Below are 12,796 nucleotides of genomic sequence, written 5' to 3'. Positions count from 1 at the left end.
GTAATCAGAAAATGGTGATTAAATGAACATCCAAGTACAGAAGCTGTCAACCTGGTGTTCGTCTTTTTTAAAGTTAAAAAAATACTCAATTACCTTTTGCACTCATATGGCTCTGAAAAGGTCTTTGGAAAAAAAAAAAAAAAAAGTGGCATCTACGGTCTTAAGACAGAATCAAAGCTCAATGCCCGTCACGTAATTTTTATAATTTACGGGAACAATAAAGAAAAATAATCTCTGTAAAAAAAGTTTATGCTGCAGGTTCTGCAGTTTTCTGTCTCCTAGGGTGAGTTCTGATAGCTCCCAAAAGGAGCCTGCCTGGGCCATTTAGCTTTTAACCGCAACAAGGTATTGTTTCTTTTAGTATCTGTTTCAGCATCTGGTCCATCGCCTGGGAAGGTCTTTGAGACTTTGTTTCAGGATTAGGTTACAAATATGAAAAGGGAGAACACTCCTAATTTATATCCTCTTACGCGCATAGGGAAAAAAAAATGCAGAATTTTGTATATGTGCCATCGACCTAAGAGGGAACATAATCCGCTCTCAAACTACAGAGTGAGCACAACTTCTGTACTGCATGCAACAACTTTGACCTCCGTGTAATTACTCCAGGCTTGCATCAATATAACAGTGCCGGGTTTCTCTTCAATTATTTCCCGGGAGTGGCAGGCTCTCTTTCCCTCAGTGCTTATTTATTTCGAATTGGCCTAATTTGCTCAACAATTTGCACATCCCTTCTTTGGCATCCCACGTTTCCCCGGACGGCGGCGGCTGGAGCTGTCCGGGCCGCCCCGTCCGTGGCCGTCGGTCCCTGCCCCAAGGGAGCGGCCTCGGGGTTCGGCACCGCCCAGCACCGAGGGGCACCGAGCCCCCCCAAAAGGGAACCACCGCGGCTGGGGCCCGGGCTGAGCCGTTCTTACGGATGAGTAAGCAGCAAATGTGGTAACTCAGGCCAACAGCTCCGCAATTAGGGCTATAATTTCAGGTGTAGCCAGCAGTCGCAATGAATATTTATTTCATCGTCCCGAATAAAAGAAATGGCCCGCCTAAATAATAGCACGGGGAGTTCTGGGGGGTAGTTTGTTTTGGAGAGTGGGGGTGCTACCAGCGGGGACGCACCTCGTCCCGTCCCGAGTGGGACAGGCTCCCTCTCCCCGCGGTGCGCGGCCCTAGGCTTATGCCCTCGCTCCTGCTCTCGCGCAGCCAGGCCAAGCACCCTTCCCGGGAAGGAAGGGTAAGGAAGGCAGCGTGCAGCCAGCCGCCTTCCCGGGGCAGAGCGGGGCGGGGGGCTCGGGGTGGCGGGGGCAGGGCTCAGCTGAGCCGGGACTCCGCGCCCCCCGCCCGCGCTGCGCCGCTCCGGGGCTCCCCTCTGCGAGAGCACCCGCAAAGTGGCCCTGTTGAGTCCGGCGGCTCCGCGGTTGCGGGAGCGCCCTCGGGTTTTGCTCCGTGGCTGAAGAGGGTGGCAGAGGCAGAACGAGGGCGCGGTGGGAGGCAGCGGCGGCACGGGGGGGGCCGCGGCCCCTCCGGCTGCCCTGAGGTCTGCAGCCCCAGCGAGCAAGAGGGCGGCCCGGAGCGCCCGTCAGCCCCCGAGTCCTTATTGCTCCCTCTCCGCAGCCAACCTCGCCGGGGCTCCCGCAAGCCAAGCGAGCGCCGCGGCTGCCGACTGGCTGTTCCCGGGCGGACTCCGAGCCGCACGGATGCAATGCCCCGAGCGTCCGTCTCCTCCCGAGCCCCTCGACCGAAATCCGGGCGGCCGATTAAAGGTGCGAGGTCGGCGGCAGGCGATGTCGCGGCAGCACGGCGGGCGGGGAGCGGGGCCGGGTCCTCCGCCCGCTCCCCGGGAGCATCCTAGCGAGGTCTGAGCCGTGCTGCGGTCAAGCACAGCCTGAGTCTTTTGTGTGTGTGTGTGTGTGTGTGTTTCGGTTTTGATTGGTTTTGGGGTTTTCTTTTCTTCGCTTTGCGGGTTGTTGGTTTGGGTTTTTTGGTTGGGATTTTTTGGTTTTCTTTTTTCTTTTTGGTCTGTGTATAAGTTACTGTGGAATGAGGAGGTGCTAAGCGTCGTAGCAGCTCGGTGGCGGTCCGTCCCTACCGAAAGAGCGGCTTCTCACGCGGAGCGCTTTCTTTTTCGGGGATGGGGAGGTGGGACGGGCGCCGGGGTTGGCGGGGGAACCTCCGGGCCGGGGCGCACCTGCCCGGCGGCTCCCCCCCGCGCCCGGCGCCCATCAGCGCTGCTCGACAGGACGGACCCGAGGTGAGCGGCGGGCGCGGTAAGTACCGCTCCCTTTCCCCGCGGAACCCCCTGAGCGCGGCTCAGCCTCCTCCCCATCCACCCCAGCCTCTCCCGCCCCTTCCCCGGCGCCGCCAGTGGGAGCGCGGCCCCTTTAAGAGCCCGGCTTTGCCTCCCGGTAGCTGAAGGTCATTAAAACACAAAAGCGCTCCAGCGCTGCGGTCCAATATAGCGCATGCGCCCTGCCCGAGGACTGGCAGGGAGACGGCAATATGGCGAGAATGCCTGGCAGCGGCGGCGGCGGCGGAGAGTGGAGCGGCGGCGGCGGAGGGGGCGGCGGGCGCGGCGGAGGCGGCGGCAATGCGGGGGACCGGCCGTCCGGCCGCGGCGTCGCCCCCCGCCCGCACCGCTACTGCAGCGCCGGCGAGGAGGAGGAGGGCGAGGAGGAGGATGAGATCCAGGAGGTGCAGATAACGGGGGACGAGGAGGAGGAGGACGGAGCCGATGGGGGGCTGCTGCTGGACGAGGAGGAGGAGGAAGAGGAGATGGGTCTGGAGTGGGACGGCGAGGAGGAGACGGAGCCGCTGCCGCCCGCCCCGGGCCGTACGCCGGGCGGCGGCAGCGGCGGCGTCGGGGCTGCCCCGGGGGGCACCGCGGCGGCTGCCCCGGGGGGCGGCGGCGGCCCCGGCCCCGGGGGGGCGGCGGAGGACGCGGAGCTGGAGGCGGCCCTGCTGCTGCAGCGGCCGGAGCGGGCGCGGCTGAGCGAGAACACGCGTCTGGCCACCCGCTACGCCGTGCGCATCTTCCGCGAGTACCTGAGCGAGAAGGCGCAGAGCCCCGACTTCGAGACCATGGACAAGGGGGCGCTCTGCCGGGTCCTGCGCTCCTTCTACGCCGAGGCGCGCTCCAAGAGCGGGCAGCTCTACTCCAAGTCCTCCCTCATCAGCATCCGCAGCTCCCTCAACCGCTACCTCAACGAGCCGCCCTACTGCCGCACCCTCGACCTCACCAAGGACCCCGAGCTCCGCGCCGCCAACCTCACGCTGGCCGCGGTCATCCGCAAGCTGGAGGAGCAGGGCGCCGGGCCGGTGGTGCAGAAGCAGGCCATCACCCGCGCCGACCTCCGCAAGCTCTACACGTGCAGCGTGTTCAGCACACAGAGCCCCTTCGGGCTCCTCAACAAGGTCTGGTTTGAGACCTGCATGTACTTCTGCACCCGGGGCCGGGAGAACCAGCGGGAGCTGGAGGAGGACTCGTTTGGGCTGGCCGTGGATGAGGATGGACGCAAGTTCGTCTATTTCAAGGCTCTGGGGCCCTACCACAAGTCTCGCTCGTCCTCCTGGAGCAAGAAGCGAGCAGAGAGCAGCGACGAGGAGAACCTGCCTCGTATGTATGAGACTGGCACAGAGTTCTGCCCCTACGCCAGCTTTGTCAAGTACCTCTCCAAGCGCAACCCCCTGTGCAAGGCCTTCTTCCAGCGCCCGCGGGACCACTGCAGCGAGGGTGACATCACCTGGTACGAGAACAAGGCCATCGGGAAGAACCTCCTGGGCACCCGCATGCAGATGCTCTCCAAGGCGGCCAAGCTCTCCAAGACCTACACCAACCACTGCATTGGTGCCGTCTCCATTGCCACCCTCAACAGTATCGCTGGCATTGGCACCAAACTGGGAGGACTGCAGCCGCCCCACCACCACCACCCCCCTCCCCACCACCACCACCACCACCTCCTCCACCACCCCGCTGGCGGGGGCTGCTACACCCCTGCCGCCCTCAATGGTGGCCCTCGGCCGCGGGCTCCCGCTGCCAACCCCTACGTGCTGCCCAAAGACGGTGACGCCGCGCCGGTGAAGGCAGAAGCGGCCGCGGTGGCCCCGGCCAAGCGGGCGCTCTACGAGGCAGTGTTCCCGGCAGGGGCTGCGGCCGGCGGCGACGCATGTGGGCCCTCCGCCTCCCCCAAAAGACTCTGCCGCCGCCCCGCCGAGCCCCTGGATGCCGCTGCGCCCGCCGTGGTGGTGGTCTCAGTGAAACATGACCCCTTGCCTCACCTCCTCCCCGAAGCAAATGGGCACAGAAGCACCACCTCACCCACAGTAGTTTCACCTGCTATTGTTTCCCCCACACAGGTAACCGGAAAAAGAAAAAGGAAAAAAAAAAAAAAACAACAAAACGTGGCAACCCCTCACTTGCCCCACATAGTCTGCACTGCCCCTTACTTTTCCCCCCCAGGCTGGGCACTGAGGCACACTGCCAGCATTGGGGTGGCGTGGCTCTTGGGGTCACTCTTCAGGCACCCTCACTCTTTAGGCACCCAAAGACCTCGGATGCGAGTCATCCAACTTACTTGCCCCCCCCCCCGCCAATCTTGCCATGCCCTGCCACTGGTCCAGTGGCCACTCACTGTGTGCCTGAGTGTTGGACTTGAATGGTGCCTGGGTGCTGCCATGCTCCCCCCTCAGCGGCAGCACCGACAGCTCAGCCCTTTGGGCTCCCCTTTTCCTCCTTTTTATTTATTTTCCCCATCTTTTATTTCTCTTCTTGCGGGAGATGTGACTTCTGAAAGTCGGGCCAGAATAATAGATAGGGGCATCAGGTATCATTAGTGTGTGTGGTGTTCTTGATGTGCTAATGAACTATTTGAATAACCTCAAATGCAGGAAACAGCCGGGAGAATACTCAATTACACACTAGTAATGAGGGTGTAATTTTAAACTTCAGAAGTTAACAAGAGGGTTAATATGGCAATTGCATTCATCTTGTATTTGTTTATTTAAAATAGCTCTGTTTCCTGGCAGGGATCCTTTTTTTTTTTTTTTTTTTTTTTTTTTTTTTTTTTTTAAGGCAAATTGGCTTTAGTTGCATTAGTTACCATAGTGGCGAAATATACAGTAAGAGCACAATTAAACGGGTTTGGGTGCAGCTTTGCTGTGGAATGAGCCCAGATTCGTTAGATGCGTTTATTTGCGGTAAAACGGTGCTGTCGAAAACGCTGTTGAGCTGTGCCTTAATGTGCGCCTTGCAGAGCCCCCTCTGCTGTGTGCCAGCACGTGCTGGTGCCTGCTCCCCATCCCCTCCAAAAGTACTTTCCTCTCGGGTGTTTGAACGCCGCAGCTAAATTACTTCAATTAAAGACTCACTGCACCTCTTCTATTGGCTTGAAGTTTGGAAGTCATTCTAACTAAATCTGTAAAGCGCACGCAGTTACGTTGTGCCCCATAAAATACCGCGTTTCAGGCAAGAACTTTACTGCTGGCTGCCCTACATGATTACAAAACCCTTCCGACATTCTTGTGTCAAGTAATAACAGGGATCGCAGCCGTCAGCCAGAGAGCGCGGCGCTGGGCAAGCACAGGTACACGACATGCCTGAGCTGTTTCCCAAGTGGAAATACCAGTTCTGGACAGACTGACCCTTTCAAAGAGTTTGCCAGCTAATCAACCAGCCTGAAGGCTAATTGGGGTGGGGAAGGGGAGGGCAGGGCTCCCGGTGAATGCCTGCATAAGCATCTATGTTCTTTAAGATACCTGTGACCTCTCCTTTCTTTCAGGGAGGCTTTTTTTTTGGACTACTTCAGTGGAGTACTGTAGCTTGATCTCCTGCTGTGTGTATCTGGTGTCTCTGAATGGCTTAGAGGCTTGATTATGTGCAGATAATGTTTTTGTTCTAGCTCATTATTTCAGGTAAAAGCTAATGCTCCTCGCTGTCTTTAACCATAGATTACTCTTCCCCGTGCTTTTAATGATCCTGAAAGTAATTTTGAAACTTCGAGCATAGTTTAGCTTTTTAGGAGGAGTACCGCACGTGCGTCTGGGAAGGGGAAGAGGGAACTGGGCAGAGCAGTCAGTGGTCACGGAGTGTGTGTGTCTTTAACCTGTCAAATGAGGTGCCTTGGTGCTTTCAGTTGTCAGACTAGAGAACTCGATCTCTGCCCTAGCCCACAAATCCCTTCACACTTGCATAAAGCTTAGGCGAGGAGAAATCCAGCTGCTGTCGCGTTTGTTGCAAAGCTGTGCTTCCTACGGGAAGCGTTCGGAGCTGTAATTCTCATTAACAGCGGGCTGTGGGGAGAAAGGGAGAAACAGTTAAACGAGAGTACACAGGCATCTGCTGTTTTCCTAAGTGTATCAAGAAAGAAAATGAGCAATCAGCAAGGGTACTAGAACTAGACAGTGTGGGGTTTTTTCAGTAATTATATGGAAATGTTCACCTCCATTCACAATTTCATGAGTTAAACGAGATGCCTAGTCACTTTCGTAGCTGAATCTTGCCTTCACTACAAACCTCATTAATTTAAATCTTTAAGAGAAAAAAAAAATTGTCTTTTCTTTCCCCCCCTTTTTCGTCACCATTTTTTCTGTGTCAGTTTTAACTTATGCACTTCTGGGATGTGACAAGATGAAAAAATACTGGCTGTGGAATGGATTTCCTTGGGAGAATGTTAATGCTAAACTTTTTCTCTCTAGCTACCTTTTATGATACTTACACTAATCGAGGTCCAGGGCATTTCCTGGGGAAATTAATGACTGGCTGAGGTTAATGGCCCAAGGCATTGCCTCAAGTCATTGACTCTCCCAGCTGGTCATTAATCCCCAGGAAATGCCCTGGCCCTCAATCGTTATTGCTTAATTATAAACAAAGAGTTTCTAGGCCTTTTACTGAATATATCTCATCAAGTACCATGACACTAAATTCCACTGTTGACAAATATTACTGATTCCTTGAAAACATGAAGGTCATAAGTTTGTGGTTTATTGGTTGTCTTTGAAATTAGTCTTCCAGGCGACAGATTCTGCTGAACTCATGGATTTTTGCAATATTCTGGTGAAAAAGTGGTGGCATAATGTGTGGGTTTCTTAGCATCTTTATACTGTGCTTTTTGTTGGGTTTTTTAAATAGCATTAAGCAAACTGTGGAAAATTAAAGTACTAAATGGAGTGTCTTCAATTTGCATTGGCTATCTGAGCAAGATTGTTAATTTTATGCTTTTTGTGTTGTAGCTCCCATTTTTCGTTTTAGCCCAACTTGTCTTTTCAACAGGGAGTTTGTAGAAGCCTCTTCCAGAGCTCAGGAAAGGTACATTAAATGTTCATCTTGATCCAGCCATTGCTTTAGGTTTTAGCCTTAAGAGCAGCATTTATAGTGTATTTTAAGCATACAGCATTGCCATCATGGCACAACTTTCCTTTCAGTCCTTATTTGCTCTGAAGTGTAGCAATTTTCCTGCCACTGACAGCAATACTTCAGTTCAAGTTGATGACAGAGAGATGTAATTTGGCTGTTGTTCATCTCCCATGTTGCTGAAAGATGAACAATAGCTAAAGCTTAAACTTTTGATACTACAATGTGGTAGTAGCTTTTGGGTTTTATAGATCTGGTACATGCTGAACTTACTACAATAGTAATACCCAAAAATAGGTGTAGGGAAATAGTTTATCCTCTGCCATGGGGGAGTAGAGGTGCCTGTCACTTGCAAATGCTTAGGTTACATTTGTTCTGTTACTCGTTTGGGTTTCTCTGGGCTGTTTGAGAAGAATTTATTAGCTATTGAGATATCCACCAAATGTTTGGTCATTAAAACCTGAGCCATGTACATTTGTTGTAGCTGTTTTGGGGAATCCTGAAATGCTTATTGTTTGTTTGTTTGTTTTTCCCCTCTTCTGCTTTAAATTCAGAGTTGCCCTTTTCGCTATCTTTTGATCTTTTCACTGCCTTACATTCTCTTTGAAAGGCTTACTTTGACCCGAACCAGAAATCTTTTGCAAAAGAAGGCAGAACCATAGCACGTGAGGAATATGAGTAGGTAGTAGGCACACCCGGGAGCAAATCAAAAGTAGCTAACAAGTCTAGCCCATTTTACACTTGGATTTTAGAGGAGGTGGATGAGAATTTTTCTGCTTGATCTTTGATCTGGGAAACCCTACATGTTCCATAAATGGCCACAAAAAGGACTTGTGTTTTTTACAAATATCTCTAGTGCTCTGATCAGAATTGTTGCTAGGTGCTTTCCCAGTAGGCAGGGCTGGAAAACTCATCAGGTACCTTCAGGGAAGGATGCTTGGGATAGTGGTGTAAAGATGCTAGGCTTTATTTCTACTGGGGTAATAGATGGAGTAATATCCCTATATTAAGGGCTTGAAGTACAGTGGCTATTAAGACTGATGGCTGCTAAATACCTTGCTAGTTCTTGTGACAGCACTTTGTTGATCAGGTTTCAGAGGTTAGTGCTGGCTGCCCTACTGTGTAGTTAGTGCTCTTCTCTTTGATTACTGGATTATCCCAGGTTGCAAGAAAATCCACAGTTTGCTAGGTGCCTTTTTAAGATAAGCCCTGAGGTTAAAATCGTAGAAGGTAAGGGTTAAAGACCCTTTAATTTATGGTTTAAGAAACTGTATCTACCTTAGAAGCTACTGTTTGTTACTTTGTAACTCGTGGGTTTATTACTGAGGAAGATTTTTCGTCTTCTGCTGAGTTACAGATGTGGAAAGTAGATCTGTAGAAGGGACTATGATACCTGACAGTCATCAAAATTGCTCTGAAATCCTTGGAGGGCAGGGGAATAAGGCAGAAGAATAAGGGGAATAAGTAGTGGTGGCAAGTGTGGTCCTCAAAGATTTCTTATCAACCTCCAGAGTGAAACACAGAAGTCCTGGCTGCTGCTCCTTTGGGTGGAAGTCAGTGCTGTTTGTAACTGAGTGCTTCTGAAGATTGTTGAAGAGAGTTTTTTTCTTTTTAAGAAAGTAGGATATCCCAGGCTATGTTCCTTATAATGAACATGAAGCTCGGTAGGAATGTGAGGTTTTCCCAGGATGAGTACAAGACGAGCAGAATGGAGATCAGGCTTGGTGGTCTCATATACAGCTTTAGGGGCAGTACATACACTGAAAGGAATGGAGAGAACTGGTTTTCCTCTCCTAGACTGAGGTTGGTCCATGTTGAATCGGCTGTTAGGGAGAAAGTTGATTTAAGGTGACATGGGAGAGTGTTTCAGAGCAGATCCAAGAATAGTGTTTTGGTACATGCATTTAGAGTGGAGGCTGTGGAGCTAAAGGTCCAGAACTGTCTTTATAGGTTCTCTTGGTTGCATTGGCATGATATGTTAGAGGTATTAAATCATGCAACTATTTCAGCCGGTGATTTTGACAAATTTCACTTAATTTTTCAAAATAGTTTTCATTTTTAGAAGTTAGATTCATTTTATTTCATTGTATCACATGAGCTGGTCAGAGAACATGCTTTGTCCAGCCTTCAGTGATGGCAGGAATGCAAGAAGTGACCAAGAGTTCCTTGTAGCTCAAATAAATATGACCTTTGTAATACAATCAGGAGAATAAAACATCACTGAAGTGCTGCTGTATTTTGACACTCTTTTACATCCTATAGAATCTGAAATGACTATGTTGGTACTCTATACACATCAAAGATAAAATGCACAAGCTTAAAGGCAGCAGAGAGCTGATTTTTTTTTTATTTTAATAAAAAAGTATTCTGTGATTATCCTGTAAAAGATTTCCCATTGCCCACTGCTCTGTTTCTAGAGAGCAAGAGATCAGAAACTGCTCAGTCTAATTGGTGAGTCTGTGTGACAGGGAGCTGCCTTATTTCATGTATGGTGTAGAAATAAATGAGTGCTTAAACCCTTTGAAACACACCACTACTGCAAAAGCCATAGGCTGTAATTAAATTGAATGTGGGGTTGTATTGTCTTGTGCCCTTGGCTATAAACTCGATAACAGGCCATGGTACCCCCACTATTGTGTTCCAAGCTGGAACCTAATTAGAGATGTTGTAGATTTTCAGTCACTTTCGAAGCCCTTCTGTTCATCTTTTTCCCTGTGTCCTTTCTTATTATTTTGCTTTTCTATTTCTGTAGCAACAAATGCACTCTCTTTTTCAGGAGGAAATTGTTAAGGGCATGAAGCCAAATATGTGTGTGCAAGATAATTTTTTTATCATATTTTGTATTCAAGGGGCAAGTGTTGGTAACTGCATTTTATCTGATGTGGAAGAGATTTATTAGTGTTGAGACAGTAAAAATATATAATCATGTTTCCAGGGAATGCTTTCAGATTCTTCCAGGCATTAGAATGGGGAATAAGGAAGGGATTGGAACTTCTTGTAATACCTTGATCTAAAAGTAACATTGGAAGATGTACAATTGAATTCTGTTCTAGTTGTTTTTTGGGGATTATCAACAAGGAAAAAATAGCATTTCTGGGCTTTTAGAAATTTGCATGCTTTGCACTCAGCCAGTTTTAGTTGATCTAAAAACCTTCAAACTTGCTAAGGACTTAATCCCTGATGAGAACAAGTACCTTTGATGTGTTCTTAATGCAACTTCTAGTTTCAATAATAATCAAAATTGTAGTGCACAAATGTATTATAAACATTTCAAATAAATTTTTAGTTCATTGATAAGCTTACCTATTGTATGCACCTGTACATTTCTGTGGCTAAGACAGATCATTTTAATGAAATGGAAATTGAATGACATTTTAAAGCCCCGTTCACTTTACCAATGTATGGATTTTTTTTTTTTTTCACTGTATGTTTAGCATACATCTGCTCCATATAGCACAGTTCTGATCTAGCACTTCCTTGGGACTTCTGACTTGCTTCAAATGCTGAGTGTTCTCATGTGGTTTGCAGTGTTCTTGGTACTTAAAATAGGTTGTGTAGTGTGGATATAATGCATTATTGTGTGACTTCTGGAAAGAGGTAATCACTTCTCTTCAAACAGTGTCACCAGCTGTAGGAAACCACTCCTTCCCCCAGGTGGGTGTAGGAGATTAGGCCTGAGTGGAGCTTTTTTGAGTAGTGGGGGTAGCTTGTGGTGGGAGGGAAGTTGTTTGGTAGGTGCTGTTCAGGTAACACAGGCTGGAACATTTGTCTGTGTAAAGGAAAGAGAGCAGAAAACTCTTTACAGGAGGCAAGGTGTGAAGCTGAATTTGCCTTTCCTTTCCAAAGGAATTTTTGCTTTCCCTTTTCCCATTTCCTTATCCAAAAAGTCTTGTGGAGGTGTTGGGGTGATTTCTGAGCTGAACTTTTCTACACAGTGCTTCACTTCCCACTCTCCTCTGAAAAGTGCCCAGGGACCAGGTCTGATCATGCTGTGTTCGTTTTAGTTTGATTTTTGATATCAGGAGTGAGAGGAAGAGAATCCTGTGTAGTTGAGACTCTCATTCTTGGTAGCTCTAATGAAGGAGCCACAGCTCTCAGGCTCCCCTGCAAACTGGCACCTGCATACTCTGTTACTGCTTCTGTGTCAGTCTGTCAGAAGTGTAATGTATAGATGAACAACTCCCCTAAAATACCTTTATTTTAAGCCTTTTCTATGTCTGTGTCTGCGTGTGTGTGTGTGTCCACTTATGTTTAATCAATATTAAAGATGGTTGGAAAAATTTCAAAAGTTGTTTCTCAACACCCTTCAGCTGAATGCTGAGCTTTTACTCACCACAGTGATATTTTAACTGCTTCTTTTGCTGCTGTTGATTTTTCTCTGTATGGGTCTAGTAAGCTTCAAAAGTGGCAGAAGGAGCTTGGTCTGCAGTGAGGGCAGCATAGTGTGTCTGTTGCCTTGGCTTTGAGTCATTCAAGTGCAGTGCAGTCATACTGAGCTCTGGCTCTGATGCAGGCTGGCTGGATGGGGAGCTTGTCCTCTCCTTGCTGGTGAGAGCTCCTGTTTCATGGGTGAGCTGTCTGCAGTGCACACCAAGGGACAGCACTGAAACTCTCAGCATTGAATCAGTAGCACCAGTGATTAATTACTGAGCATCCTCTGGCTGAATACTCCCCTGGAGAAGTAGCAGCAGAAGTGTGTAGTGTGTCTGGCCAGTGTGGGAGGTGGGAGTGTGGGTGTGTGGGTTTAGCATGAAAGACAAGGGGAAACCCACTCGTGTTGCCCTCCCCACTTAATTTCTACTTGGAGTGGCTTGAGACTGTTTTTGACCTTTTGCCTGAAACGTGAGGAAGAAGAGAAGGTGAAGCAGGCTTAAATAGCTTCCTTCCTTCCTTCTTAACAAGGGCTGGCTGTCTCACCTGTGACATGCCTGATAAATTCCTTCCCTTGTACTGAAATCACCCCGTTCAGAAGAATGCGAGTCATCTGAAGTGCTGTAATTAACCCATCTAGTTTTGATGCCAAACTGGGAGGACCTAGCTGAGAGTTGGGTTGACAAGTTGGAAAGTGTAAATGGGAGCACAGATGTCCTAACAGAATCCTATGGTAGCACAAACTGTGTTTGAAATTCAGATAAAGAGGGAGCCTGCTTCAACTGATTGCCTTTTTGAGGTTTCTCTGTATTTCTAATGATTTTATAACTAGCAGCACTGGCTAGTCACAAAAAAAGCTTTCGTGCTATTCCTCCTTATCTCAGATGTGACAGTGATACTGGCTGTTTGTGGTGATGCTTTTTGCAGGCTTTTATCAAGTTGATCAGTGTTGGTCTCCATCTTGGGTGTAAAAAATATCTTTCTTGTCATGATACAGTAGTTTCTGGAAGCTCTCCCTTAGACTGTTGTGAACCAGGTTCACATTTTGCTCCAGTTTTTAAAATTATTTTTAAGGTATGGGGG

At 49.1% G+C, this 12,796-nt stretch overlaps 1 protein-coding gene across 4 annotated transcripts in view; it reads left to right on the top strand.

Moving 5' to 3' along the window:
- Positions 1-1,321: 1,321 nt before the first annotated feature.
- Positions 1,322-12,796, top strand: part of KCTD1 (potassium channel tetramerization domain containing 1) — a 65,606-nt gene continuing 54,131 nt past the window's right edge. The window contains exon 1 of one of the 4 annotated variants that reach the window (XM_079300050.1): positions 1,322-1,760. In XM_079300050.1, coding sequence (XP_079156176.1) covers positions 1,695-1,760 — 66 coding nt within the window. In that variant the 5' untranslated portion in view covers positions 1,322-1,694. Of the gene's footprint in view, positions 1,854-2,029; positions 2,265-2,411; positions 4,351-12,796 lie in introns of those variants that run through there. The other 3 variants (XM_079300049.1, XM_079300052.1, XM_079300048.1) reach the window with 3 other exon arrangements.

This window comes from Erithacus rubecula (genome assembly GCF_903797595.1).
Source record: "Erithacus rubecula genome assembly, chromosome: 3".
NCBI classification, from domain to species: domain Eukaryota; kingdom Metazoa; phylum Chordata; class Aves; order Passeriformes; family Muscicapidae; genus Erithacus; species Erithacus rubecula.
The sequence above is the reverse complement of the archived record's forward strand: the minus strand, read 5'-3'. Positions and strand labels throughout refer to the sequence as shown.